At 39.8% G+C, this 27,003-nt stretch overlaps 1 protein-coding gene across 1 annotated transcript; it reads right to left on the reverse strand.

Moving 5' to 3' along the window:
• Nucleotides 1–1,014: 1,014 nt before the first annotated feature.
• On the reverse strand, nucleotides 1,015–4,236 carry NPVF (neuropeptide VF precursor). The gene is made up of 3 exons (XM_075495429.1): nucleotides 4,096–4,236; nucleotides 1,917–2,289; nucleotides 1,015–1,022 (listed from the first exon to the last, which is right to left on the reverse strand). Exons 1-3 carry the CDS (start codon nucleotides 4,234–4,236, stop codon nucleotides 1,015–1,017), a joined length of 522 nt encoding a protein of 173 aa, XP_075351544.1.
• Between the last annotated feature and the right edge of the window lie 22,767 nt (nucleotides 4,237–27,003).

A 27,003-nucleotide genomic window follows, 5' to 3' on the forward strand; every position in this document is an offset into this window, starting at 1 on the left:
TAGTGTGTGAATGTACGTGTGGTGTGTTTTTTTTGGGGATGCCTAGCCCCATCATTGGCCAGACCTGGTGTCAAGGTAATGCAGCATCTGAGGGCAGAAGAAAGAATCCCTTACTTCCCTGTATCCTGGCTTCCCTGTACCAGGTGTGAATTCAGCTTCTCTTCAAAGCTTACTGAAAACTCAGTTTTGGAGGAAGCCTAAACACACAATATTCCACTTAGAAGGGAATGGTTTTCATAAGAAATATGAAATGGAAATATGGGCTTATAATGGAGTAGCCCCTTCCACGTGTGTATCTGGTAGCTGTAGTGTCATTCACGTTAACAGAGAAACTGGGACACCCACAGGGCAGATCTTGTAGGATATTAGGGAGGGCATTATCTGAGATATAAAATCCAAGATAATTGCATTACAATATGACTTTGGTTAGATGTTATTCCTCTGTGGGGGTCCAAGAAGCTAGGTTTTATTTGTGGCAAATTCTTGACAAGTCGCCTTTCAGATTTATATCTAACATGACTCATAAACAACAGGAAAAGTGCTTTCTCTACATTTTACTTGATTTTCTTTAGCTGCATATGACACAAAGGATACCGGTGGTTTTGGTCCTGCTTCTGTTTCTTATTCACATCGCAGGCTTCTTTTTATTTGTACCATGCTTCTTTATTCATACTATGCTTCTAATTTTGCTTAAAATGCTTTCAATTATACAGCCATTGTTCTGAAATTAGGTTTTACAACCAACAGGACAAGTTGGACAGAAGTAAATAGAATCTATACTACACTGCCACTGAAGTAAAGTACTACAATGATCACTATAATTATCATTGCCTTATACATCAAGGGTTTGTACAGAATAAATACATTATTCATAACATGAAGACAGGTTTGCATTTCGGTTCTCATATGTTTTCTTTTCATGACCTTTAGTTTTGAAAACACATTGCAGCTTTTCCAAGTCTTTCAGCTTCTGTCTTCATGATTTCATTCCAGCATTAATGTAGCTGTTAGAATTCACATCCCTAAAAATATAAGAAAAATAAAACATAATCTGTTATAATCAGGTAAGACAGTGAGAAAGGAATGAAAGGAATCAAATTAAATAAGAAAGAATCTTGGCTTCTGATATATAAGTTATCTTTCCTGGCCTGAACTTCTACTTTATGCATGTGTCGGATGCAAGTCAGGGGTAGCCAACTGAAACTTGGTTCCAAAACAAATGGACAGTTCAGATAAAGCAGCAGATATGATAAGAAGGACTGTTATTGAAGAGCTGGTTTAAATTTTTCTTAGTAATGGGCAGGAAATATTTTCCCTATTCTAAAAAAATTTCTGAGATGTGAAAAAAAAATTTTCATCTTAACTTGGCATGAAAAATCAAAATCTCAAACATTGCCGCAGTAAGACAATCTGAAAAAAAAAAAATAGGTTCGGATGAGAAAAAAACCAGCATTTTCAAAAGATTGCAATTCAGCTTGGAATTTTGTCTTTTTTTTTAATCTAATTTGCATAAATTTAGAAAATGAAAGAGTAATTTTCAGGTAGTTTTATTTGGTCATTTTATAGTGCTGAAATGGGATATTTTAATGATTCTGAACCTTTTTCACCAAAGCTTTAAACTTTTCAAAATGAAACCTGATCTAAAAAAGTGTTGTCAAACCTAATTTTGTCATATGAACATTTTCAGCTTTGGCTATTTGGCATCTTCTCATTAGAAAAGATTTCATAAAGAGATTCTGTGGTAGTTCTTGTGATGAGACTTTTTGATTTGATGAATTGCAGATCTTTCTTTTGGCAAATTGGACTCATATTGAAATGCTGAGGGAATATCCGTTGAGGAAATCTGGTTGTATAGTCTGGCTAACCTGATTTAATATGCATTTTAATATATGGCTTGAACACTTGCGTAATATTACCTGGTTCAGATCCCTGAACATCTTGAGACAGATTGATGGACAGTGGCTTCCCAAATCTCTGTGGCAAATTTAGAAGTGATTGACTGGGACTTTTAACAAGTGGAGATCTCCCAAGCCTGTGTGATACCTTTGGAGCACGCCTAGGTATGTTCTCTCCAAAAGCTCTCCCAAATCTCAGAGGCAAATTAGCAATTGGTTTAATGCTTCTTTCTTCTGGATAATTTCTTCCAAACCTAAGAGGTAAATTAGCAGCTGAATTTGGCATCTTGTTTACTGTAGGAGGGTTCATTTTAATGATGTTTTTTGATCCCCAGTCTTTCATTTCTTCAAAATTGAGACTTCTCTGCTTTTCTTCCAAGATATTATCTTTAATCTAAAGAAAAATAATTAGAAAAATGATGCTATCATTTTATAGGGCATTACTCCAGCTACCAATAACACAAAGCATTCATTTTCATATCTCCTTAGAAAGCTGCTGGGTAACACGCTTTTTTGGATATCTAATGCTTTTTAGCTGTATTTGCTAAACTCCATTGTAGTGTGAGCTACTTCATATGGATTGCTTCATATGCAGACATTGTCCTGCTTACCTTTTCAGTACACTGACCACAAGAGCACATCTCCATATCAGTATCCACAGCTGTTCAAATGGTGTCAATCGGAAATATTTCTGGGCATGGGTGTCGGTACCTGTGCCATCAGTTAAGTGTGGACAGGAGTCATTGTCAGTTCCATATTTGCTAGTGTCACCAGCTGAAGCTGTTTGGAAGGGAGGATGCTGACTATATTTAGTGACTTGACACAGACCCAGCCTCTTACTCATCTGGTCTGAATGAACAGGAGGATGGGCCAAGCTACCTGAAGGTGTAGCTCATTTCTTCCTAAGCACTGGGTGGATGCTTTTGACCCGATATCCTGCTGGGCTAACAGCCAGGGAAATGAACGGCAAGTGTTTGGGTCAAGTCCACATCATGCCTGTTCTGGCCTTGCAGCATAGAGATTGCCCTGAGCTTTAAGTTGCTTTAGTCCTCCACTAGTACACAAGATGCATTAGGAGCTCCTGGGCTCCTAATTTTTGTGCAACCAGCCCAAAATCTACTTTCTGTGTCTATGCTGGCATACAATGAATAACTGAGCCTAGTATATTACCTGTCTCATGATGTAAAGGGCAGCTGTTGCCTGAAAAATAGCTATACCAACATGACCCTTTCCTATATAGCAGTATTCCTTCCCTGGGCATATTGAAAATCACTTATTTTTGCAACAAAAATAAGTTTCCAACCCATTACAAATACGTACAAATATGTATTTTAAATTCCATTAAAGACACAAATGCTATTAATCCCAATTTCAGTTCCTTATCCCCATTTGGTGACTTCCCCAGGAGCTTTTCCAGCTAATGGGAGAGAAGGGGAATGAACCATTCTAGTTCATACTCCATGATTAAAATATTAAATAAACTATCCCTCTGATTGCACCTGCACACCCCATCTGAAGTATATAAAAGACAGCGAGATGAAGACTAGAGGATTTCACTAGCATAATTGAAGTTGTATTTTGGTTTGCAGGATCTTTATTACACCAGTGATGATGAGTCAAAAAGAGAGGTTGGCTCTCATTTCCCAGGGAGTATTTGCAGGGCAGACAAGAAAAATAATACAGATGAACTGTGCAAATTTGATTTGGCAGCTATTGAGACATAATAAATGTGCAACCCTGCAAAGATATTTTTATAGTCAATTTCCAGAGTAGAATTTTAAGACCATTAACTATATTAGATTTATAATGTTCTCTGTTTATCATTATTCTTTGAGTGTTACAAGCATGCCTTTATTAATTTTGGATTAATAATGTATCTGTTATATTATGTGCATAAAACGCCTGACAGGAATGTTAATTGAGGCTCCACTGTGTAAGTAAGAAACATTTCAGAAGAAGTCTCAATCTGATCGCAAGGCTGTATTGCAAGAAAATTGAAACATGAATTGATTTACACAGTATATGTGTCCAAGCAAATGAATTTCCTGAAAATTCTTTCAACAAGCCTTTCTCATACGGCTAGTGCTGTAATGCTGAATACCGTGCAATGAGGTTAGGGGAGCCTTTGCCAAAAAATTCAAAGTGCTCAGGATCTCACCCACAGTTCCCCCAAATAATGTCATAGTAATACAGATCTTACCTTGTAATATTTATCATCACCGTCTTCTCTGCTCTGCAGACTGGACTTCATCAGTTCATCTAGGCACATACTATTGGATGTTAGAAAGGCCATTGTAGCTAAAGCAAATAGAATAAACTCCTTGGTTGAAATGACTTTCATTTTTCTCAAATTAAGCTTTCATAGAGAGCTCAGAATCTGTACAGAAAAGAAAACTGCCATCATTTTATATGATCAGAAAACAAAAAGATTTTGTTCCCTATGACATCAGTCTCAAAAGCTTCAATTCTTAATATTAATTAGGGAAGTAATTTGAATATATTTGAAGAATGTTGGGAATTTCTTTTGTGAACCTTTTTAACCAACATAGCTCCTTGTTAGGGACACGCTGACTTTACAAATATTTTCTTCTGGTGAAATATGTCTTAATTAGCTAAATTTGAGAGCCATAACAGTAGGGACTTACAACAGCCAGAATGTTCCATCACTAGTAGATAAAAACAGCTTGTTTCTTTCTTTTGTATCAGTGTCCTCAGAAGGATTCTTCTGCTTAAATGGTCCTTTTGGACCATATAATGCTTGTTTATAGTTTTGTACAACTAGAGACATTTGGCCCATTGAAATCAAGTGCTGTCTATTGAAGTGGTTGATCAGGTCATAAGAGATGTTATGCATCAATGAGATCTATTGACGTACATAGTGTCTATGGTCTAAATTGAACATGTTAATTTGTGTTCAGTCTGAATTAGGAATATGCTTTTAGAACCCTGCCCATCAGTTAAGTTTTTAGAAATTTCAAAGATTATGTTAGATCTATATTCCTAAGGCCAAATTTCCAACAGCACTTTTTAAAAAGGCATCTGCCACTTTGCTGCACACGGTGAAAGCACTGGACTGCCCGTGTGTGTTCTTTCCCAGAATGGGATACAGGCTGCACACTAAATGTGCCCTTAAAGCGCACATTGAATTGGTTGTTAGATAGGCTGGTGAGCCAGACTGCCATAAAAAAGCATATTGTGTTTTTCTTCCATTTGTTATTATTAAATTCTTGAAATGATTGCCTAGATCTCATATGTTAATACTTAAAATCAGCTGCATAAGGAGAAACCTGATTGCACATGGTAAATACTCATACTGGAAAACTGGACTCTAGACAAGTTATTTTGCAATTCAGCACCAGGGTTGTAAAATGTCTGTTCCATCACAGCACACATCCACAACATGCCACATCCATGGCAAAGTTGTCCCAAGAGAACATGCTTTATGCTGTGGGCAGCGTGGATAGTATGGACTGTTTATTTGTTGACAGTATGTTACTGTGTTTACTGCACTGTGGAGCTGAAGGATTTGCAGGTAACCTCATTTTAGAATTAAGTTGGCTGGTTTTATGGGTTTGAAGTTGTGTGGCATGCATGGAGTAATTTCTGCCTTAGATTCTCCAAAATTGAGATCCTGGAGGCCTTAAGTGGCTTTGTATTAGAGCTAACAAGATACTCAAACCTCCTTTCGCACTCATGAGAACCACAGGTCGTATGTTGGAAACTGGTCTGACATGACTGCACCTCTAACTTGACCAAGATAACAGGAAACACTAAACATATCACCTAAATTGTTTACTAGAGCCACTTAAAGTGAAAAAAGAAGAAAAATAAATTCCAGTGAATGATCTCCTTAGGAGAAATAACAACTTCTCCTTCTTTCCCTCTCCTACAATTTAATCCTTATCCAATAGCAGGAGGAGCAGCAAGCCCCCGTTCTCCAAGCTTGGACCATCTTGTCCCCGTTTGCCATAGATACATGGTCCCTGTTTCTCCCAACTCCTCTAATTACTGGGAATCATCTAGGGCAGGAGCACAGTGTGTTGGGGGTGTGTCCTTGAAGGTGACAAGAGTAAGCAATTTTAGAGGGAATTTGAAGCCTTCTTGAGGAGAGGATGACATGAGGGGGCTGGGGAGGTGTTGCACAATGCCTACTACCAGAGTCTCATACTTTCTAGTGAAGCCTCTGGCAAACAATGGAGTAGATAGGCAGTGTGTATGATCTTGCCTGGTAATTCCTGTGAAATACCACTCTTTTAGCTTGGTTTCAGTGCCTGCCCACCTGCCATCATTCCCCATATTCATTCCAGGTAAATGGTGTACCTGCATCAGAGGGGTGCTGGGTTTTCTCCCATGAGCTCTCTGAACTCTGGAGGACGAGTTCAGGGATCAAAAGTAATCCTATGCCCAGGAGCCTGGGAGCCAGATGTAGAGGTAACATCTGGAAGCACAGCTATGTGTGGAGAGCTGCGGGGTGGATGTCTACCAAGGTGGCTTGCTACTGGTATCTGAGGTGAACCTGCCTGGCACAGTGTGTGTGGGGAAATGTCTCCCTTCCCAGGGGAGAGGGAAATCCCGTTGACAGAACTGGAAGTGAAAAGGGAACAGTTTCTCTCAGGTGAACTTCCCCAAGTGGAGAGGGTGTGAAATGGTCTCCTGCCCATTTTTTATGTGACAGGAGACCATTAAATTGTTAAAATAGATGAGAATGGTATTAGTAAGCTAATTAGGAGCCCCTGTGTGAAAGGAATGCATTTTAATCAGTCACTGGCTTTTGTGTGCCACTTTCCCTTGTTGTTGTAGACGCTATTTACATTCATTTGCTCTTTGTTTCTTTGCTGTGTGTAATCCTCCTGGCCCTGGCTGACAGCAGAAAAGGTTGGGTTCAAAGATCTGGCACTTCCTTCAGAAAACTGCTGGAAAAAGTGAAGTATGATGGGAATAAGCACAGTTCTGCAGAGTCTCAAGAGACAATGCTTCCCCTTTACGTTCTCTGAGACTGTTCTACAATATGTTGTTTTAGAGTGGGATGTGGTAGATGGGGAGGGAAAAGATACTGGACCAGTAATGATTCATGAAGAGTGGTTGTATGTGCATGCATAAACAAATGTATGTAGGAAGTAAGAAAGCATCATCTGTTCTCCAATACCATCCGATACTAGTGCCTTGGTATTAGCCCTCCTCTCAGAGTAGGTGACTTTTTTTTTTTTTGAAAATAATAAATATTCTTGGCAGGGAAATGGAGTTTTTGGGATACCAAAAATTTTTGGTATTTGCAAATCTGGGCCAAATTCTTTGGAAAACAGAGGGAATGAAAGGAGGATGTCAATGGAGAAGACCTCTAGAAGGAGCCCATGTCCTATTAGTGCTCTGGCAGGTCAGGGGCAGCAATTGTCTCCTTTCACTGAGGACTGAGTGCGGGTTCCTGACTCTCTGGAGCCTCATGTCAGGGGGCTTCCATCTGTGGGAACAGATGGATTTTCCAAGTTCCTTTTCTTTATGGTAACAATAAAGACAATAATGAATGCAATTCATGCACTAATATCTATCTAACATGTGGTCATTTACCATTGGGCTTTCCTTTTACCTAGCTGCTGGTTTATGAACCTCTCTTGATCAATGATCTTTCAATTAACTGTGTGAAGATATTTGCTTTCTAAATTAAATGGAATTGGCAAGATACAAAAACTCTCCTGCATTGTTTGGCACAAATACAAATTTTGTTTTCCCTAGACAGAAGAGGAAAATGTATTGCTGTTCTCTAAGCTGCATCAGGCTTTCTTGACGTTCAGTTTGTCTCCTATGTATGTTGATTTTTCTATTCAACATAAAGTGAAGTATTCAGGTGTTTTGCATGCCAGGCAGTCAGAGAGTTGTACGTCCCTGTACTTTCTTATGTATTAATTTGGCTTTGATGGCTCTACAGCAGGAATTCTTTGGAAATTTCAAGTCAAGCAGTTACAATGATTGTTCATTATCTTTCCTGAGGAAGGGCTTGTTGGACCCTAGTGCTCAAGTACCAGAACGGATAATGTGAGCACTTTTCACCAATGTGAGTGCAAATTCTGCTGTGTTGTTTAGACCATCTTCAGTAGTGGCATAAGCTGGCCCAGCTGACTTCAAACTGAGACACCTGAGGCATTCTGGCATGATCTATTAAAATTATTTATTTGCAGAGGGAAGACACATTTGTTGTTGGCTACAAACAGTGTTGGAGAAGAGGGCTGTCTATTCTTGAATTGCTCCAGCTTGATCCACAAAGGGTCTGATTAAGGCATATGGAGGGCAGGGGGCTCTGAGTATTGTTGAAACCAACTTTTGAGGTCCTAGCCTCTTGTCCCACACTTGTTTTGTCTTGCTATCTCACATTACTCATCAGCCAAGCTATTCAGAGGAATTGACCACAACTGAACTTCTGTTTTGAAAATTCTCCAGTTAAATAGGAGTGAGCCCTCCTATCTACATGTGAAACGAGCCTCACAGGCAGGCAGGGCCAATTTTAAGAGTTTTCCTGCAGGTGCGTGCTACAAACTAGGACAAGGTAGTGCTTGCTTCTTTTTTTCTCTTCATTTATTGTAGGCAGGCACAGGAAAGAGGGGCATTTATTTTGGCTTAGTGGTACAACAGTAAGGTGGATCTGATCTGTGATGAGTTACTGCAGTGACTTGATGTATATCTACTTTAAAAATGTGACCTTAAAATGTAATTAGTAGTAATGGCAAGAGTAGCTCAATTTCATAAGCAACTCAATGCACAGTAAGTTATTTGATTCCAGTGAAAGAACAAGTTTTAATATTTCTCTTTCTTTATATAAGAATATACTGATAAATCCTTATCCATTATTAACAGCATATTGTGTGAAAATTGCATGTTATATCACTCATGCCACCAATAAGCATCTGTGCATTTCCATAATGATAAATCATTCATAATATATTCATTTTGCCATTATGTATTATATGACCTATTCTATGGCTCATTTTGAAGTAAGAAGATTTAAAAATGTGTAATTTTTTTCATTGGCAAACAATTCTGTTCATTTTTCACCCATTCCTGTGGCATGCAGTGGGTTGTGCTGGCTTTGCTGTGTTGTGCTTCAGTTCTGGTGCACAATCCAAGGAGTATTTGCCTGGAATATACATGGCTCAAAGCAGATAGTTATACCTCCACTGCACTCAGTATCCTGACATTGTACATGTATGTAGGCCTAGTGTCCCTCTTGTACTGACAGTAAATATTTCAGTGATCAGGGGAACCAGTGAAGCTTGGTTTCCCATGACTTTGTGATTGAAGAGTAAATGACAGTGTGTATTCTCTGAGGTCCAGTAAGGATTAACCTTACTGTAGGACTCCTGCGTGAGCAGTGCGTCTATCCTCTCTTGCCATGCCTGTTATCATGAAGCGGAATTTCAGTGAGACCTCCTTGCCAAATTCAACTGAACTTGGCTTCTAGACTTGAAAGTTATCAAGGGTGACTGACAGACACACACTTATGCACAGAGAAACAGATTTGCCTCATTTCATTAGGAAACCAATACTAAATCAGGAGTGACCACAGGTATAAAACCTCAACATCTGTACAATTACTGTGGGCACAGTGATAATTTCTATCTTTATTAAGGAGGCATTAGCTCAGCTTTTGGGATTTTGCATAAGAATAGGGGAATTTACTCTACTATGAAAGCCCCCTTCTTTGTGTACTATAGCTTGGTAAGGAAAAACAACCTTGGTGAAAGAGCCCTCTCTGATTTGCAGAATCAGACCTTCAGTTTTAAACCAGATTTTCATCTACATTTAGCTCTGAGCTTTCCCGTTAGCCGGGTAGTAGTAAACAAAGGACAAATGCATGCAAATATCAAGGTACAAATAATCTTATTTTAAGGTTAATCCCTACGAATTTGTCTCCAGTGTCAGAAGATATTTTCCTCCTTGATTAGCTAAATCCAGGATATGAATGTGTAACTTCACATTTTAATAGTTTTTTTTATTTTTTCCTTGAGCTTTTGAAGCAGCAGAACAGCATGAGAGACAGAAAACAATGAGAAGCTTGAGTTATTATGGTAACAAGCTGAAAACGACTTTATCTTCTTGGTAAAGAAGGTGTGAACAATAATTCCAGATTAGACAGGTTTTTCAATTATACATTCGTGTTAGTAATAAAATAAACATGTTTTCAATAACATTTGGGATATAAATACATTCTTCTTTTTTACTAACTACTCTGCAGAGTATAATACTGTACTTACCAATCTACTACAGTGTGTAGCAGCTCTAGCCCATTCTTGTCTATTAAAAATTAAACCCTTTTACCATACATTATTAAAAGTGCTTTGGTTGGCTGCAAATCAAGAAAGACTTCATAAAGTCTTAGAAGAACGAGAAATCTGATTAAATCTAGGGTCCACAGGCAGCAATGGAAAGTGCATGAGGAAAAAAAATACAACATTAAATTATGTCTTAAAAACTCTTTTAGGACTTTAAAAAATCATTAGCAGCTTTTATTCAAGTTAACTATTAACCAAGGGACTCTTAATAGATTCATTATCCCATGTTCTCCCTTCCCTTTTTCAGCTTGGAACCTGTGTTAGTTGTAGATACAGATGCCTTCATTCCTTGTTCTCCCCTTTTTCAGAATGATGTTTTTCTAGAAATACTGTGCTCATTTAACAGTTCCCCTATGCCTTGTATATAAACACTGAGGAGCATGAAGATTACATTATTTATTAGCTGAATTGTGGGTTGCAGGGTCTGATTTTCACTTTAGGAAAAACTGTAAGCAATTTAGGAGAGGAACAAGATTAAAAGAAAACACCTATGTTTCTTGGAGGGAGAAAGGGACTGCAAGCATTTTACTGACAAAGCTGAGAAGCAGGTCCAGCTTATTTGAAATAAAGCTTCTCTCTCTCTTTTTTTTCTTAATGTAGCTTTTTAAAGTGGAAAAGGGAGAGAAAAATCTGTTCTTTTCATCCCTGCTGTTTCATGACAGTGACGTTAGACAGTATCCTGGAATGGGAAGTAGCATTTCACTGGGAAGTACTGAACTTTACATGTGGTGGTGAAGCAGCTGACTTACTTAACCTTGAGCCGAGTGTTAGCCACGAGGTCTGTAACATCTCTTTACCTTGTGGAAAAGTGACAGGGAACGTGAAGCAGCACGGCCAACACACTGGGGGCATGGTCCACAGCTGGGAGTTATTTTTGTTGCTTGCATAGAAATGATAATTCACAGTCCTAGCTCAAAAGGTCCCGATGCCACCACCATGAGCATAGGGAGAGGTGGGGTGCACTTCTGCCTCATTTCAGGCACGCATCTCCCTGTGTCAAGGTCAGGGCTGTGCTCACCTCTGGCAAACTGGACCACTGAGAGTCCGCCGGCAGCTCCTTGCCAGCTCCAGAGGCTTGCCAGCTCCTGCCAGCTCCCATTTCTGTTGACCAAACAAGCTGGAGCCAGAAAAAGGCTTGACAGACTTCTCTGCTGTCATGTCGCCTGGGAAAGAAATGGCGACCTGCCAGGAGCCAGGAAGCCATGGAGCAAGCCTCCTGCCAGGGACACTTCCCAGGGAGAGGGTCAAGGGCTTCTCAGCTGATTGAAGTAGGGCTTGGGAAGAGAGAGAGGTACCAACTTGACTGAAAACAGGCAAGATTAACCATGCAGACTGTTGTCCAATTATCGCAGATTTTGTGCAGCTTTCATTGAAACGTGGTACTGGATATTGCTTGAGATAGCGTGCTAGGCTAGCTGGACAGCTTGGCTGCTATAGCACTGAAATTTTTATGGTCTTGTGAAAAAAGAGTCACTCTTCTCCACTACTTTCCCACCTTCTCAGTTTATTTTTTTTTAAATTGTCTGTGCATCCCTGTTCATCTGAAATATAGAGGACAGATTCTTACGAAGGTCTGATCCCTATGGTGTGACCACGGGATCAGAAGGTTTCTAATGGGAAGACTGGGAATGGTAAGGTCCAAGTGAGTACTGGAGCTCATGTTCTGCAGCTCCTCTGTGATATCTTAGGGCAGTTGAATGGGGAAAGTCCATGAAGAATTAAAAAAAAAAAGCACTGAGAGGACAAATCTATCACCTGAATACAGGATGGAACATGCCATTTTCAACTGAAAGGATCTAGAGGGAAAAAACAGGATTACTCACGTTTAATTGCTGTGCTGATTTGGGGCCCATATATACTGAAACAGCTGTGTGCAACCTCACTTTTGTTTTGAAAGAGAACATTTCAGAACTGTTGCACAGTGTCCTCCTAATTTATGAGTAAAGAACATTTATTGATCCTGCTAGGAGTTACCAGTAATGCCCAACATTTCTGGGACAGGCTGGCGATGGCCTGAAAGAGTCACTTTTTAATTCTTGATGTATTGGCTTGGGCATCAGATAAACATATACTGGAAGAAGTTTGAATACCACACTGTTCCTCAAAATCCTTATCAGATGCCAAGTCAGTTCGTTTGCTGCTCAGTTCCCTGAACCTTGCATAGATTTTCTTAGAGACAAAGTCAAGGACTTTTAGTCCCAGTAGCAACAGAGCTTTGGTGGCAGTTGCTGCATGGTAAGGGAAGTGCTAGGAGCAGTGAGAGCTGTGTGTGGTGTCTGTGAAGGAAGAGAGTAAGAAGCAGAAAGAGCAGGAGGAGAAGAGCAAAGCTGGACAGTCTGTGCAGAGCATCAATACAAAACTCAGTTCCTTGCTCTGTAAAGTGTAAGAACTAAGTAAATTTTGAGTTATAGGGCTATAATTCCATCGCTGGATTGTGGTGACTGTATAAAGCCACTTGAGCTTTGCTCTTATAGTTTATGATATCACCACAATCCCCTGGTGGATTTACAGCCCTGTAATTTTTTACAGTAGTGAGTTGTTTATTTTTCTATTTACAACAGTACATCACTGGAGATATTGATAATGGTCACCTAGTTCTATCATATAGTTCCCTATACTCTTGCATTTGTTTTTGTAGAAAAAATTAAAAGCATTCTTTGGAGCAGGCTGCCAGAGGCTGGGGGCATAGGGGGAAAGCTCCTTTTCTGCCTCTCTTTGTCTCTTTAAAGACTGTTTAATTTAGCAACTATTTGTCCAGACGCAGGAGGGCATAATGACTACCAATTTCACATCTCTGTATGACAAACAGCTGTATGACTCCCACTTTCACATATTTTCTTTTCTCTTTCTTGCCCCCTGCTGTATATTAATTTCTCAATTAAAGTTAATCTCGCCAGCCTCTCGCACAGGACGTCACCGTAATACAAGGCTGAGGGGAGGTCACTGTGGTACACCACAGGCGGGAGCCAGGCCTGAGCAAGAGGCAGGTCTTGGGCTTGATCCCACCCTAACGCCCTGCCACAAATTTGGGTTCAGAGCAGATGGGTATAACCATTAATTTGATTAGTTGTGAGTGTGGCAGGGAGGTAATCACAGCAAAAGGGGATGAGCATGGTAGGTAGCTAATTTACGTGCCATGTGCTAGGCTGCTGTAGTGTCACAGCCGTATTCTGTTCCACAGGTAACTGTGCCAATTATGTAGTGTAAATCAATAAATGACTCATGTCTAACAATCAGCTTAGTTGGAGAACTTACCCATTGTACCCTAAGCACTGAGAGCGGAGGCATCACAAACTTGGCAGCTGTGCTGGGAAGCTGCTTAGGAGAATTAAAAGCATTTGAATAGAGAGGTGGGGGATGCCCAGAAGCTTTCGATTTTGATGGAAGTAACTGATCTCGACATTTAGAAAAACTCAGTGTCTCTACTAACATCTTTCAGTACAACTTTCAGTGATTTTACTATAGGTCAAAAAGTATGTCTGTGGCCAAGAGGAACCAAACCTCTGTCTCCACATGCAGACTAATGGGTATATAATAGATATGTCTGCAGGACTGCGATTTTAGATGAACACAAATTATTGGAAAGGATTTTTATTATGAATACTGAGTTATCTCCAATTCTAATCCAGAAAATTACCATTGCAGAGTCATAGGATCAATCACGTGGGGATTTTCTGTTTCTTCTTGTTGTAAACAAGATGCTGGGTGTGACACATGATAATCATTCTGTCTAATTGTTCAGTCTGGGATGTGAAGAAATATGCTAAAAAATCTATCTTGATATATCTGCTTTGCCAAGACTCCTAAGATAGGACATTTGTTTAGGAAAAAAGCCCACACGCCCCCCCCTCCTTGACACTAAATCTACTGATTTAGATCATAAGTTGGTATTTTCAGGGTGTATTTTCAATTAAACTATACCTAAAAACGTAAGATGCCTAGACATTAAGAAGTGGATTTTAGCTAGTGCCCTCCTAAGCACTGGTCAATGCAATACTTACTGCAATTTCACGTGAAGCATTTTTTGTCAGATTTTTGTGCACTCTGTCCTAGGTTAGGCCATGGTAGTGCCTAAAACAGCTCAGCATTTTCTAGATTTTACTTGTGTGCAGACCTTCATTATTGGTAAAATACCTAAATTAGGCTATTATGCAATTTGGTTATCATTCTTCCTTTGGGCACACAATGCTGTATGCAAATAAAAAGAAACAGAAAAGCAACTCCAAAGGATTTATTCAGCAGTCTCTCAATTTAACCACATGGGGGCATGAGATATTTATTTAAGAGAGGTTTTTAGGCACATGGTTGCAAAATATATGGTGATAGGAAGCCTTACTGGTAAACTGGGGTCAGAATTGTCACTTGCTTTTTAGCTCTTTGCTTGTAATCAAAAATACTTAGCAAACAATTATCAAAAATGACATTAACCTAAAATATCGTAACAAACAAAAACACAGTGTGGACAGGAAAGAATATCGAAACAGATTTTAAATATCCCCATTAGTTAATCTGGCCTCTAAATATATTTTTATGATTCTATTTGGGTGCCTCTGTAAACAAAATCTGAAATCTTCCATGTAACCCTGCACATCTGACTTAAATAACCTAAACATTTAAATTAAATGAGAAGGAGGCTGCTCTGAGATATAGCAGCCTAGATCTGGAGTAAATCCATTTCATTAATTGCCGAGATGACATTAATTTTTGTCATTCACCTCCAAGATGAGTAATATGCTCTATACATTTCGGCCCAGATCCAGCAAAGCACATAAAATCATAGTTAATGATGTTAAGTGCTTGAGTAGTTCTCCTTGAGCACATGCCTTAAACTGAGTACATATTGAAGTGCATTCCAACACAGAGAAAGTGGCAGAATCAAACCTTTAATTAGTTTTAAAATGGAATTCAAAATGCAATGCAATTCTTTGCACTTTACATTGAAAAAAATGCATGCTTTGAGACTCTCTCGGGACAGAGATGACTAAACCTATTTATCCACTTTGGTTTCCAAAGGGAATGAATGCTCATTGTTTTCTGCTGTTGTTCTCCCCTAAATGTATAAATTTATTTTGCTCAGTCAACTGGTTTGTTTACAGCAGAATATTTATATGAATATTTCCAAGTCTGTTATTTTATGGACTTTTTTATTTATAAGATACTTTGAGCATTTTATTGGTATTTAAAAGGGTGGGATATTTTTACTTCTGCTTCTGTAATTTTAAATCAAAGCAAAAACAAGCAGCAGTAACACCATATAAGCAAGTGTTCACAGTACCTGAAAGCTTGTTTCTTTTCAAAATAATCTGAAAATCAGGATTTTGTACTGCACGTTTCTGATCCAAATATTTATGCTCACATAGCTCAAAAGCACCATAAATTTAGGTCTTGTATTTCGAGCCATTGTGTGTTTTCCACTCTGCAGTTTTCGGCATGTGCGTTTGACATACCAATCTCTGTCCAAACCAGGTTACTGCACACAGGTGAATTCTAAGTCTAAGAGGGAACACTGTCCTCCTGTTCCTCTCAGGGAGGAGAAGCTGAGAAAAGCACCTCTGAATTCAATCCGTACTTCACCAAAACTTGGAGTACTTTGTTCATTGGCTTTGGTATAAATCCATCTTTGTGGTAAATATATTTCTATACGGAGTCTAAATAATGCCCAGTGTTGTAGCAGGCAGAGGCAAAACTATTTCTGAACATACGAGTTCATACAGCACAGCAGAATTTGTTCCTGAACTAGCAGACTACAGCTGTTGGGTACTTTTTCCTAAGCTACGAAACCTTCTTATTTCAATGCCTAGGCTTAGATCCAGTTGTTTGCTCCAACAATTTCATCTTGACATCTTGCATTTTTAAGTGCTCTGTGAAAGCTTGCCTGAAAATCCTTCCCAACAAATGCTGAAATAGTTCGAGACTGTTGATCCGCTTGTATAACAAAGAAGCTCACACATCCCTTGACTGTGCTCTCACTCAGAATTAAAACACAAGCATATGCGAGGAATTACGACAAGTAAACAGAGGATGAGTCCATGTTGCAGCCTTACCCTGGCAAAATGCCCACTTACACTAAGTGTGCACTTTCTGTCCCCAAAACAAAGTCTGTAGTACGTTTGACTGCGTTTCTTTTATGTTGCCTAATATGTCTGTTCCTTGCCAGCAATGAAGCACTTGTGTGTATTAATCTCTAAAGCTATCAGCTCATCTATATGCTCTCTAAAATGGATGAGGCAATGAACATGGTGTCAGATAGTGTTTTCCGGTAAGTTTTTCTGATCCACTAATACATCAAATATATTTGAATTTACTATTCACATAACTTTTTATGGAACACTATTAAGCCAATTTGGTTGATAACCACTGTAACCTTTTTAGTAAGTTACAGCACAGTGAGGTCACTATTCCTGGATGTGGTTTGCTGTATCATGCACTACATGCAGATGCCATGACATCCTTGTATGAAGGAGGAGAATTCAGGTAGTTGGGGGATTTTTTTTTTTTTTTTTTTTTTTTTAAAGATTGCTTGTTCTTAAATGGAGAACTGATTAGAGCGAATGATTTAACATTGCTCTGCCTCAAAAGCAATGGAATCTTGGGAAAGGATCAAACAGTCTCTCTAGGTTGGCTACCACCTTCCTGACTTCATATTGTTTTTAAATGAAACATCTGACACATTCTCCAGCTGGGATGTTATTTTGTTCTTGACAAAGTAATTCAAAATTCGCTGAAAAACAAACTGAATGGAAGAGGGATTTTTTTTTTTTCCATAGACATCTGGAGTTTTCTTTCAAAGCTGATGTGATCTTTCATCTGGACAAGAAAGACTTTGATCCAAACTCTAAGATCCCCCTATCTCCCAGTTAATTGGTGTTAGTGAGGTAGGTTTGACAGTCCCTAACGCAGTCTCTGGAATGCCTTACTCTGTTAAGACCTGTCTATTGTGGCTCAGTCAGCTCAAAGACATCAGCTTTCTCTCGTCTGACTTCTGCCCTGCTGGGGATGGTTACAGGTTTTATTTGCTTTCATTATTTTCTCTTGTAAAACTATTAAATGCCAGCAAAGAAAAACACTTTTGAAACCAAGCAAAAGCAATCTCTTACAGACATTCCTGATAAGTTTTGGTAAAAACCTCACAGATAAGAGAAAGAGAAAGGGCTATGGTATTAAAAATGGAGCTCTTCATTATTTAAGATCTTGCCCACTTTTGGGGGTGATCATGTCTGTTTTCCTGTAATATATTTATTAATTGAAACAATAAAAGCAAGTATCTTTGCTCCTACCATGTGTACATCAGTTATATATTATGCATATTAAAGTATTATTCTCTAAAAAAAAATGCTTATTTTAAAATCCAAATTTTAGTGTGATTAATTTAAACAAAATCTGTGCCCTTCCTTCATGGTAGGACACAGCAGAATAAAGGAAGTCTTATCTTCTCCACTGTGGAGCAGTTGGTATCAAGGGTAATAATTCGGCAAAGAGATCTTAGTGTGGGGGGCTTTTTCTCAAGCTCCTGTAATAATGTAGACTGTACACAGGGAATGAACAGAGCCCTCACAGCCACACTATTATCAGAATGAGAGAAGAGACAGGAAAGAAATACATGAAATTCATTTCCTTTTCTGCTTTGGGGGCACTACAAAACCCCTTGTCACTTCTCCATCAGGGCACACTGCAATTCCATGTTCCTGTACCTAGACTTCAAGGAATAGTACACCGAAAGAGCAAAAACCACATAGCACTTACAATTTCCTGGGTGAACAGTCCAAATTTCTAGAGCTGAAAAACTTGAAGCTTTGTAATCCATTCCTTTTCCAATGGAACTAATTACTTTTTCTCTCAGACTGTCCAACAATTGCAATTATACAGTTAAGCTTCATATTTAAAAAATCAAGTGCCTAAAAGTGTATCAACTGTTTCCTACAACAGTGATTAGTCTTATAAAATATGCTTTTGCTTAGACCCCACCCACTTCTATACCTTTGCAAGTATAACAAAGTTACAGCTTCAACAGAAAATGCAATTGTTTCACTTGTCTGTGAGATGGTGAGAGTCAACACTTCCTGACGGAAAAACAGAGGAGAAAAGGATTCTTGAGTAGGTGATTCAGTCAGATACTGTCATATTCCTGAGGATCTGAGGCAGTGACAATTTACCAGCTATTCTTTAAGGTACAGGAAACAATATGATAGAGAGCAGCTCTTCCCATTTAAGCATCATGCTGAGCTGTTGCAGCGTTGCTTTGGTTGCTGGCAGATAGTTCCCCAAAGCAAAATCTATTGACCAATTTCATTATTGAAAAGAGTCTCTGACTCCACATTACCTCAACGTTACAGAACTACATTTTGGAAAGAGTGTAGGATCTTTGTGGTGTGTTTATTGTCTGTTAAGCTAAGGGATAAGCTTACTCATGGCCCTGACATCTGATCATAAGAACATATATGAATTTCAATATTGAAAATATTAAAGATGAAAGTAGAGATTCCTCATCCACTAACATAAAAAACACAAAGCAAAAATCATTATTAGCCAATATGTTTGAGAAACTATGTGACAACTATAACCCTGCAGCTGTTATTGATCTTGGCAGTTAGAGGTTTAATATTGATTAGAAATTGATATACCACTGACATGCACATATCAATTTCTCTCAGAATATATGTCTCATCTTTTTTCTCTAGGTTCATCTCTAGAGCAAAGATCTCAGAGTTCAACGAGCTACTCAATAGTAGGTTCTGCATCCCCCAGCTTTTCTTTAGTGCAGCCTCTTCCAAAAAGTTGATGGAAAGGCAGTGCCTTTGAACTACAGTGAACATATGTATCTGCAGAGTATAATGTTTGACCATAAGTAGGAAGCTCAGGTTTGGGGAAAAAAAGGAAGAAAAATTAAATGAGGCTGTAAAAATAATTTTTCAAGATGGAAAAAAACCCCACCCACCATTGTAAATGATAAGAAGGGAAGCCAGCATGTAGATGGAGACACTAACTTATGATTGCTTTTGCTAATCAGGGCCAAGACAAAAGACTGTTATAAGAGCAAGTCCTCTGCTCAGCAAAGAAGAGATGTTTAAGGATCAAACCTCTTCTCGCAAGTAATGCTGACATGCCCAAGTTTAATCTGTGACAAATACATCAGTGGACATTGAGATTGTTCAACTGTGGGTGACTTGCAGGTTTTGAGGAGATGGGGAGAGACACATAGATCCAGTGGCTAAATGCTTGGGTGAGAAGGTCAGTTAGCCCATGCTGGGGTCCATGGTCCTGTGCCTGAAGCAGCTCGGAGGGCTTGGCCTGCCCTGGTCTGATCTGTTGTCCGCACTGGGAGCTTCTGCCTCTGTGGAATGGAGCACCTGGTCTCTCTGTATGTGAGATTTGCAGCCTTCAAGCTGCCATTTACATGCTGTTCCAAGGGCTTCCTGGCTTTTTGAAACAGCCTCAGACTCCCATTTTTACCATTCACAGTTGCAGAAATGAAATTAAGGACCTGAGGATCATTACTCCAATTCTGCAGCTGTGAGTAGCTGCTCTAGAGTCTGAAGAAGAAAACATACATAACCAAGTGCATTAAGCAGCCACTGTGTAGTGATTGCCTCTCATTTTGGACTGGGGATTTTTGTTTGGTTGGTTGTTTTTAAGGGGTGCAATAATTTATTTTTAGCACTGTAGTGTTTAATTTTTCCATTGGCTGACTTCTTTAGGAAAGTGTAACAAATGTAGTTATCATTCTCTGGCACCCTGAGACAAGTGCCTGGCTGTTTCCATATCAGTACTGGAATCTGAGACAAATGGGAGATTTGGGCCAGTTGTTAAGTTACATACCTAAGCTCAAAATCTCCTACATGAGCTTAGAGTTTTTCACATGTTTAAGCACCTAGGATTGATTCAAAGCAACTTTGATGGAATAACCAGGCTTTATGCATTAGACATGAAAGGCATTTGAATAAATTCCAGTTCAGTATTTAGGTCTGGCATTTTCAAGATTTACTCTTAGCTCACTTCCTTTCAAGAAAATTGGGACCGTGCTTTACCCAGCTTTTCAAGCATTTCCAGAGAAAGAAATCTGGCTAAAGAATGTACTTGCTTTCCTTACTTATTCACAGTTTCAGCAACAAACCCAGGCAGCTTTTTATTTTTAACCTCTTCAGGGCTGAATGTGTCAGAAAGTTCAGTCACAGCCCAAGGAGTTTTCATTTACTTATCTCTAACATTTTTGACTGGTATAGATGTAATCTCATTAGGTATCCAGGGAGATTGACATGCAGAGGGAAGTAGAATCTATTGTTTACTTGTACTATATGTTAGGATAATCTGTGAAGCCCTAGTGGAGTTGTAACTCTGAACATGCTGATCGGAAGCATTAAGGAAATTAACATAAAGCTCTATTAATGGCTTAAGGGAATCTGACTAAACAAACAAGGCCACACTGAGCAATAAATGTGAGTCTCAGACTGCATGACTTTCCTCATAACTACTCTAATTAATTGCTACAAAAGATTAATTTTATAATACAGCATGGATATCAAAGGGAATGGCTTAGTGATTTAAGTGTTATGTGTCTCCCTGGGAGATGCAGGTTCAGTTCTTCATGCAGCTGTTGTCAGCCTTCCAAAATATAATAGCTAAAATGAATTTCTTGTATTTTACTGCTAGAGTTTCTATGGAATAAAGACCTCAGCTGTTCTTCGCTGAAGTCAGTGGCAGGGTTGCTATTAATTTCAGCGGAAGCAGAAGTAGGTCCACAAACATTAAAACCAAATTCTGCTTTGAAACTACCTTTGCACTTTTTCATAAATTTAAAACCATGTCTTCACACACAAAACATCCTTGCCAAAACCCTGCTTTCCAGCAATGGTCCACCTATACATAGTGACATGAGCTCCGCACAACGCCTTTACAAACTCACAAGTTGGATGTATAATGAGCTGAAATTGATTGCATTGGTTTCTGAATCAAGATGTGTCAGAACCGTGATTTAGTGTGCTTGGAAATGCAGCAGAGCAGGATCCTAGCTAGGCTAATAAAATTTATTGTGAAATATGTTAGAGGACATGACTGTAATAGACTGCCTTTGCATAGCCTCTCCTTTGGTCACTAGTTCAATTCTGCCCTAGTCTAGAAAAGAAAAGCGAGGTGGGGTTCCCTGGAGGAGTTTGAACCCAGTAAGCACTTTCTTTTTGGACTGAACCAAGGGACTTCCATGACACTTTTTTATATGCTGCTCTGCTGCTGCATATAAACCTGGATATAGGAGTCCAAACTGGCACTTTCAGGTTAGAGGACAGAGCAATTGTCTGAGCGCTCAGGCACATGGGGCAGCACTCATACCCGGTAACATTATTTGCTTCCAGTCTAGTTTCTGTCTGAGGTGATGGACTTGGTTCCATTCATAATCAGGAGAGACAATATGCACTTTTCAGGTGCAATTCCTCTGACTTCAAGACTTGCACTTTAGGAGAAGGTGGATGGCACCCAGACTGTCTCAGGAGTAGCTCTACTTTTGGTTATATGACTCCCAACTGCAATCAATCTGTTGCTTTAAATAGTTGCCAGTATTGCCTTTCAGTGCCACAACTGAGCCTGTGGTATCTATATGAATGGTTTTAGTGACAGCAAATATAAGACAACATGACTTTGATTGGTCCCAGTGAAGGGGGTGAAGCCAAGTCACATAATTTTATATTTGCAGGGCCACACACATAGGAAGTGTGCTGATAGCTCAGCTGATGTGTGATACCCTAACTGTACATCTGAGCCCAAAGGGTCATCAGCCAGGCTTGTTAATCACCTCAGTGAAAAACTGTCAAGCAGAACAATGTCCCTCTACTTGTAGATCTTGGCTGAAGCTGTTATTTGATGGCTGGCCTGATCTTTCCTCTCCAAAAACTTGTGAATGGAATCCAATAATTATTCTTGGTTTATTTTGACAAGTGTTTCCATTGCTTCCCCCTCACTTAATATTTATCTACATGAGCCAAGTTGGAGGCTTATGTTTTAAAGAAAATGAATGGTAAAATAAGACTCTGCATTCAGAATTAGCAACCTAACTAGGTGACCTGATTTTCAAAAATGCCAATTGCCCAGAAAAGACTTCCAGCTCTAGAGACCATTAAAAAAAAAATCTTAGCTTTATAACTGTTATTACAATTATTATTTATGGTATGTATTGCGGTAGTACGCTGGCAACAGACAAAGACCCATTGTGCGAAGCACTGTACGACCACAGAGACGAAAGTTACACGGATTAAAATTCCAACTGCCTGTTCCATGGTGGAAACAAACTCAGAATATGCACACCTCGCACAGCCACCCCCTCTTCGGAAAATGTCTGTCAGCTATTCAGATGTCCTACTTTTAAAATGAGTCAGTCAACCAGTAACCTTCCCAGGGCAGAAGAAGAGCCAAGAAGCACTGTCCTGTCCACCCCATCATTTCTGAGACCCCTCTGGACAGCGGTTAGGGACCCTCTCTGTTGCTCTCCATCCCCGGGCATGTCATACAGTTGCTCAGTATGAGCCCAGCCAGGTTTCACCACGCAGCACTAATGGCTTTGGCTGGAGTGACAGGTCCTCTTATTCGTGGCTGTTTCTGTGCCTTTCACGCCCGATCAAAAATGTTTACAAAGGTGCAGCCAGGGGATGAAGGCGGGGGGAGCGGAAGAAAAGAAATCCAATTCTGTTTGGAAACAGTTTCAGAGCTTAATTAGTAAGGAGGGGGGTGGGAAGGGGGGCTGAACAGGTGGTGTATTATTCTGCCAGGGATCTTCAAAAGGGAGGAAGTGCAGATTGTTAGTTTGCTGCAGAATGAAAAACGAGAAGTTCGACAGTACCTGGATACTTCAGAGCAGGTGAGCTGCTGAAGTAAGGTCAGAGTTATACACACATACGCACTCAAAAAATCTGCATAGGAAAAAAATAAATTTTCCTTTTTGCCCACAAGGGGACTGATCCCAGCTCTGCATTGGAGATTTACATGGATTCATATTCATTACATTAGCAGTAGCCACATTTAGCAGCGATTCCCAAAGGAGCAGGAAAATGATGGCCTCGAAGAAAGCTGCCACATTTCAAACTCTCCAGCTGTGCCTTGCCACCATTGCTACATTCTACTGCCAAATGCAGTAATTTATGAATTTGTCTTTTTTATCTGCAAAAAATGTTAATTTACAGAAGGAAGACAAGAATAGAAAGGACTAACATGCTTAGAAAAGGAATATCTGCATTTTCTTTTAACTGCTTTATAACTATTTCTCTGATGCTGTAAATGTTATTTGTGTTCACAAGATCATTATTATTTTGCATTAGATGCTTAAAAGAAAGCAGGGGTGCCAGCTGATACAGCGTCCCAGCTTACAAAACAGTCATTCTAAAAAGATGGTAGCCCAGCAAGACTACTACAGAGTTTGAATAAATAGAGAATGAATTATGAATGGTAATGATTTTTTTTTTGTTTATTTAAGTACTGAGCATGTGCCATAAAAGAATAACAGATACTGCAGTTGTTTCAAAAAAGCCGTTTTATGTTGCATTGTATGGAACTGTGTACATATACATCTGTTCCGGCAGTGCAGACTAGGACCCATACATTTTTTTTGTGAAATTACTAGTGAAGGAAAGTCCTTATAAGCTCTCTGACACCAAAAGGAAAAAAGATTATTCCTAATTAAATATTTTTCTCTCCCTCAGCATTTTTGCTGAAAGCATCATGCAGAGCTATCTATGGGACCACTGAAAGAGCTGACTTTTGCAGGCTGGAAAACATGTGCATTATACTCTTACTGGTGGTTTGAGTCTGTTTCGGAGTGTTTCTGTTTTCAGTCTAAGGGAAACAAATCGCACTGCATACATTTTAGGATTTTACGGAATTTCTTAAGGCAGGAGATTATAAGCACAGCTTCCCATAAAAGTTTCTGTACCTTTGAAGCACCAGCTTGGTAGAGTCCAAGAGCAGCTCTGCCAAGGCTTTCTTACGTTACAGTTTAGTAAGTAAGTTCAGCACTAGCACTGAGATGCAGAATAAGCCCCTTCTAATTCAAAGAGGTTTGCTACTGTGGTGTTGAAAGGAATGAGGAACCTGCTCAAGTGACAGTAGTTCACATCCAGGAATATCCGCCAACACATCAGCAGGTAGAGCTGTATTAAAACCTTCCTTTGTGAAACCAGGCATTTATGTTGACTAATTCTGGTATCTTCCCCCTGGTGCTCAATGATTCCTAATTTTATGGGCTATTTAATGAAGCAGAATTCTCCATTAGTTTTTGAAATGTCTCTGCCTTTTAATGGCAGGGGCTGTCTTTTCAAAATGGTGCCTGCCTGGACCAAAGGCTCTCGCTCTGTTGACAAAATGAAGGCAAGGCACTCACAGAAGGAAATAATCAGCTCAAGCCTCCAGGAAGAAAAGGTACATTCTGTACCTTGCTCGTGGAAAACAAACTGTATGGGGTGAAAAAATAGCTGTTTGTTGAAACTCTGCCCATCTTGTTCTGCACAAAGCCAATGCAGATTAATAGTCTGAGAGGAGACGAGATCCCTCCTGTGGTCTCTGCCCTGACACCCCTGGCACCATAGGTGAGAGGATCCAGCGTGCCGTCCTTGCTGCATGCTGTCCTTGCTGCATGCTGTCCTTGCTGCGTGCTGCCTGTGGCTTAGCAACCAGGTGGCATCTATGAGCAAGGACCTCAAGTGCCCTTGTGGGCAGGCAGAAGGTGTTTTGTTGTGAGTCAAGGGGAAGGCTGGCATTGTGGCCTGCCTCACGGGGCTTAGTCAACACTGAATTCTCTAAATATCTCCTAGGTTCCCTGTCTGGTAATGAAGCGAACAAAACAGACATGATTTCGTGTCCTCCCTCAGCAGGCAATTCCAATATCTCATTGATCCTTCTCATTGAACATGTTTCCCTTCATTTCACTTAAGGGTTTCTTCTGTTCACTTTGTGCTATTCCTTTTCCTTGCTCCCATACTGAAAATAACAATCTCCTGGCCTTTCAAGTTTGTTCGCTGCTAGTACTTAGGGACTGTGAACCGAAGTCTACTTTTACTTATAAGCCTTTCATAATGCCCCTGATTTCAGTCACAGTATGTAGGATTTACACCAGTGTAAATGAAATCAGTACATGACCCATGACAGGGCTCCTTAGCAGTCTTTTCTCTAGGCTGTGTAAATTATTTTTTCTTGAGTCTCCTTCAGGATAGCATAAATTATGAGGCAAAAGCCTGTAATTCACTGCTAGGCGAGCAGCAGTAACTCCCCCTCTACCACTTTCCTGCCAAAATTATGGGAGAATAGCTGGTGATCTCAGCTCATATTTGCATGACATGAACAAGAACAAGACAGAAAAATGATGGCTCAGGTGGCATGAAAGACATGTACCCATTGTTGCCATTGCCTTGCTTCCAAGGTGGGGAAATGCATTGGAGAGCAAAGAGGCACTGGCTGTGCCCTCTTGCTTCTTGGTCCCTTTTAATGTGCAAAGGGAAGAATATTAATGTCACACAGAAATTGTGTGCTGATGAATGCACAAAATGTTGTGCCGGGTGTTCCTGGTTGCTGAAATTACATCATCAAGGCTTCTTTTTTTCCTTCCTCTTTTTTGATTCAAGAGCTCTCTGTGTAAATATTAACTATAGCTATCAAGATGTGGAGGAGAGTTTCAAGAGGCCTGGCCATCGGATGTCAACCCTTTAAATCATGACAATATTTCTTCCTGCACTGTGTTCTAAAGGTTATGCCTGTCCTTGCCCCACACAGAGAGTGCTGCCTGATGGAAGCCTAAAAAAATGCAAGGCTCGTCTTTCCTTTTGGTCCGAGGGCTACATCTGCAGATACTGAGACTGGCTGCTCCCTCTGGCTGCTCACCAGCCATGCATCAGGCACCCCCTCAGAAGAGCTGGAGTGGCTCAGGTGTCAAAGAGCAGAGCTTGAGAGACAAGAAACCCTGCAAACCCACTCCCCATTTCACAGCAGCAATGTCACTGCCTAGGCTGCTGAATGACATGCTAAAAGCAAAGAAGCTGGCAGATGACTGTGTTGGCTGACACACTGCCTGTTGGTGTTGAAGTCAGACCAACCCAGCTGGCTGAAGATACTCCTGGCTTCTAGCACAAATCCAGTAATTCCTTGCATTATGCAGGTGGAGATTACAGCAGCCTGGATTTTCCAGTTGTTTTGGCAACTGCATAGCTCCATTTCTATTTGCTAATGTATCATCATGCTTTTGAAATACATTTAGCCTTCTTTATTGGCTTCCCAATGTAAAAGTATTATTATAAGCCCCCTCGTATTTGGCAACAACTGAAGGTTTTCGTGTTGAGATTCAGCCCTTACTCTCTGCTGAACTGTGAGAGTGAGTTACTACCTTGTGACTGACTCACAGGTATTTATTATCCTGTGTATAAAGGTCAGGTTTTAATGTTCTGTGTGATATATGGACATGGCTCAAGATCAGGCAGTCTTGAATGATAGGTCTTAAATTATGATCCAGTGGAAGAGGAAAGAAATGAGAAATCACAACTTTTGTTAAACAAGCCTGAAAAAACACTTGCACATATGTGAGCTGGTAGTGGAAACCTGCCAATTTCAGAGGCTGGTTTGCTAAGCCATAGTATTGTGGCTCATGGAGCCCAGCTCAGAGAACTGAAATGAAATTTTTAAAAGCCAGATTCATGTCTATGCTTGCTTTCTGCTAAACTCTCCTGCTGTGGAAAGATGCAGTGTTAATAGAATCATAGAATCGTAGAATCATTGAGGTTGGAAAAGACCTTTAAGATCATCAAGTCCAACCGTAAACCTAGCAC

This window comes from Mycteria americana, chromosome 2 (genome assembly GCF_035582795.1).
Source record: "Mycteria americana isolate JAX WOST 10 ecotype Jacksonville Zoo and Gardens chromosome 2, USCA_MyAme_1.0, whole genome shotgun sequence".
In the NCBI taxonomy this organism is placed as follows: domain Eukaryota; kingdom Metazoa; phylum Chordata; class Aves; order Ciconiiformes; family Ciconiidae; genus Mycteria; species Mycteria americana.

Bases quoted from the DNA above. Each gene is read 5' to 3' on its own strand.
- NPVF (XM_075495429.1), bottom strand. From the start codon at position 4,236: ATGAAAGTCATTTCAACCAAGGAGTTTATTCTATTTGCTTTAGCTACA. The intron at 2,290-4,095 runs GTAAGATCTGTA...ATTTTTCTTTAG, and splicing joins GTGATGATAAATATTACAAG to ATTAAAGATAATATCTTGGA.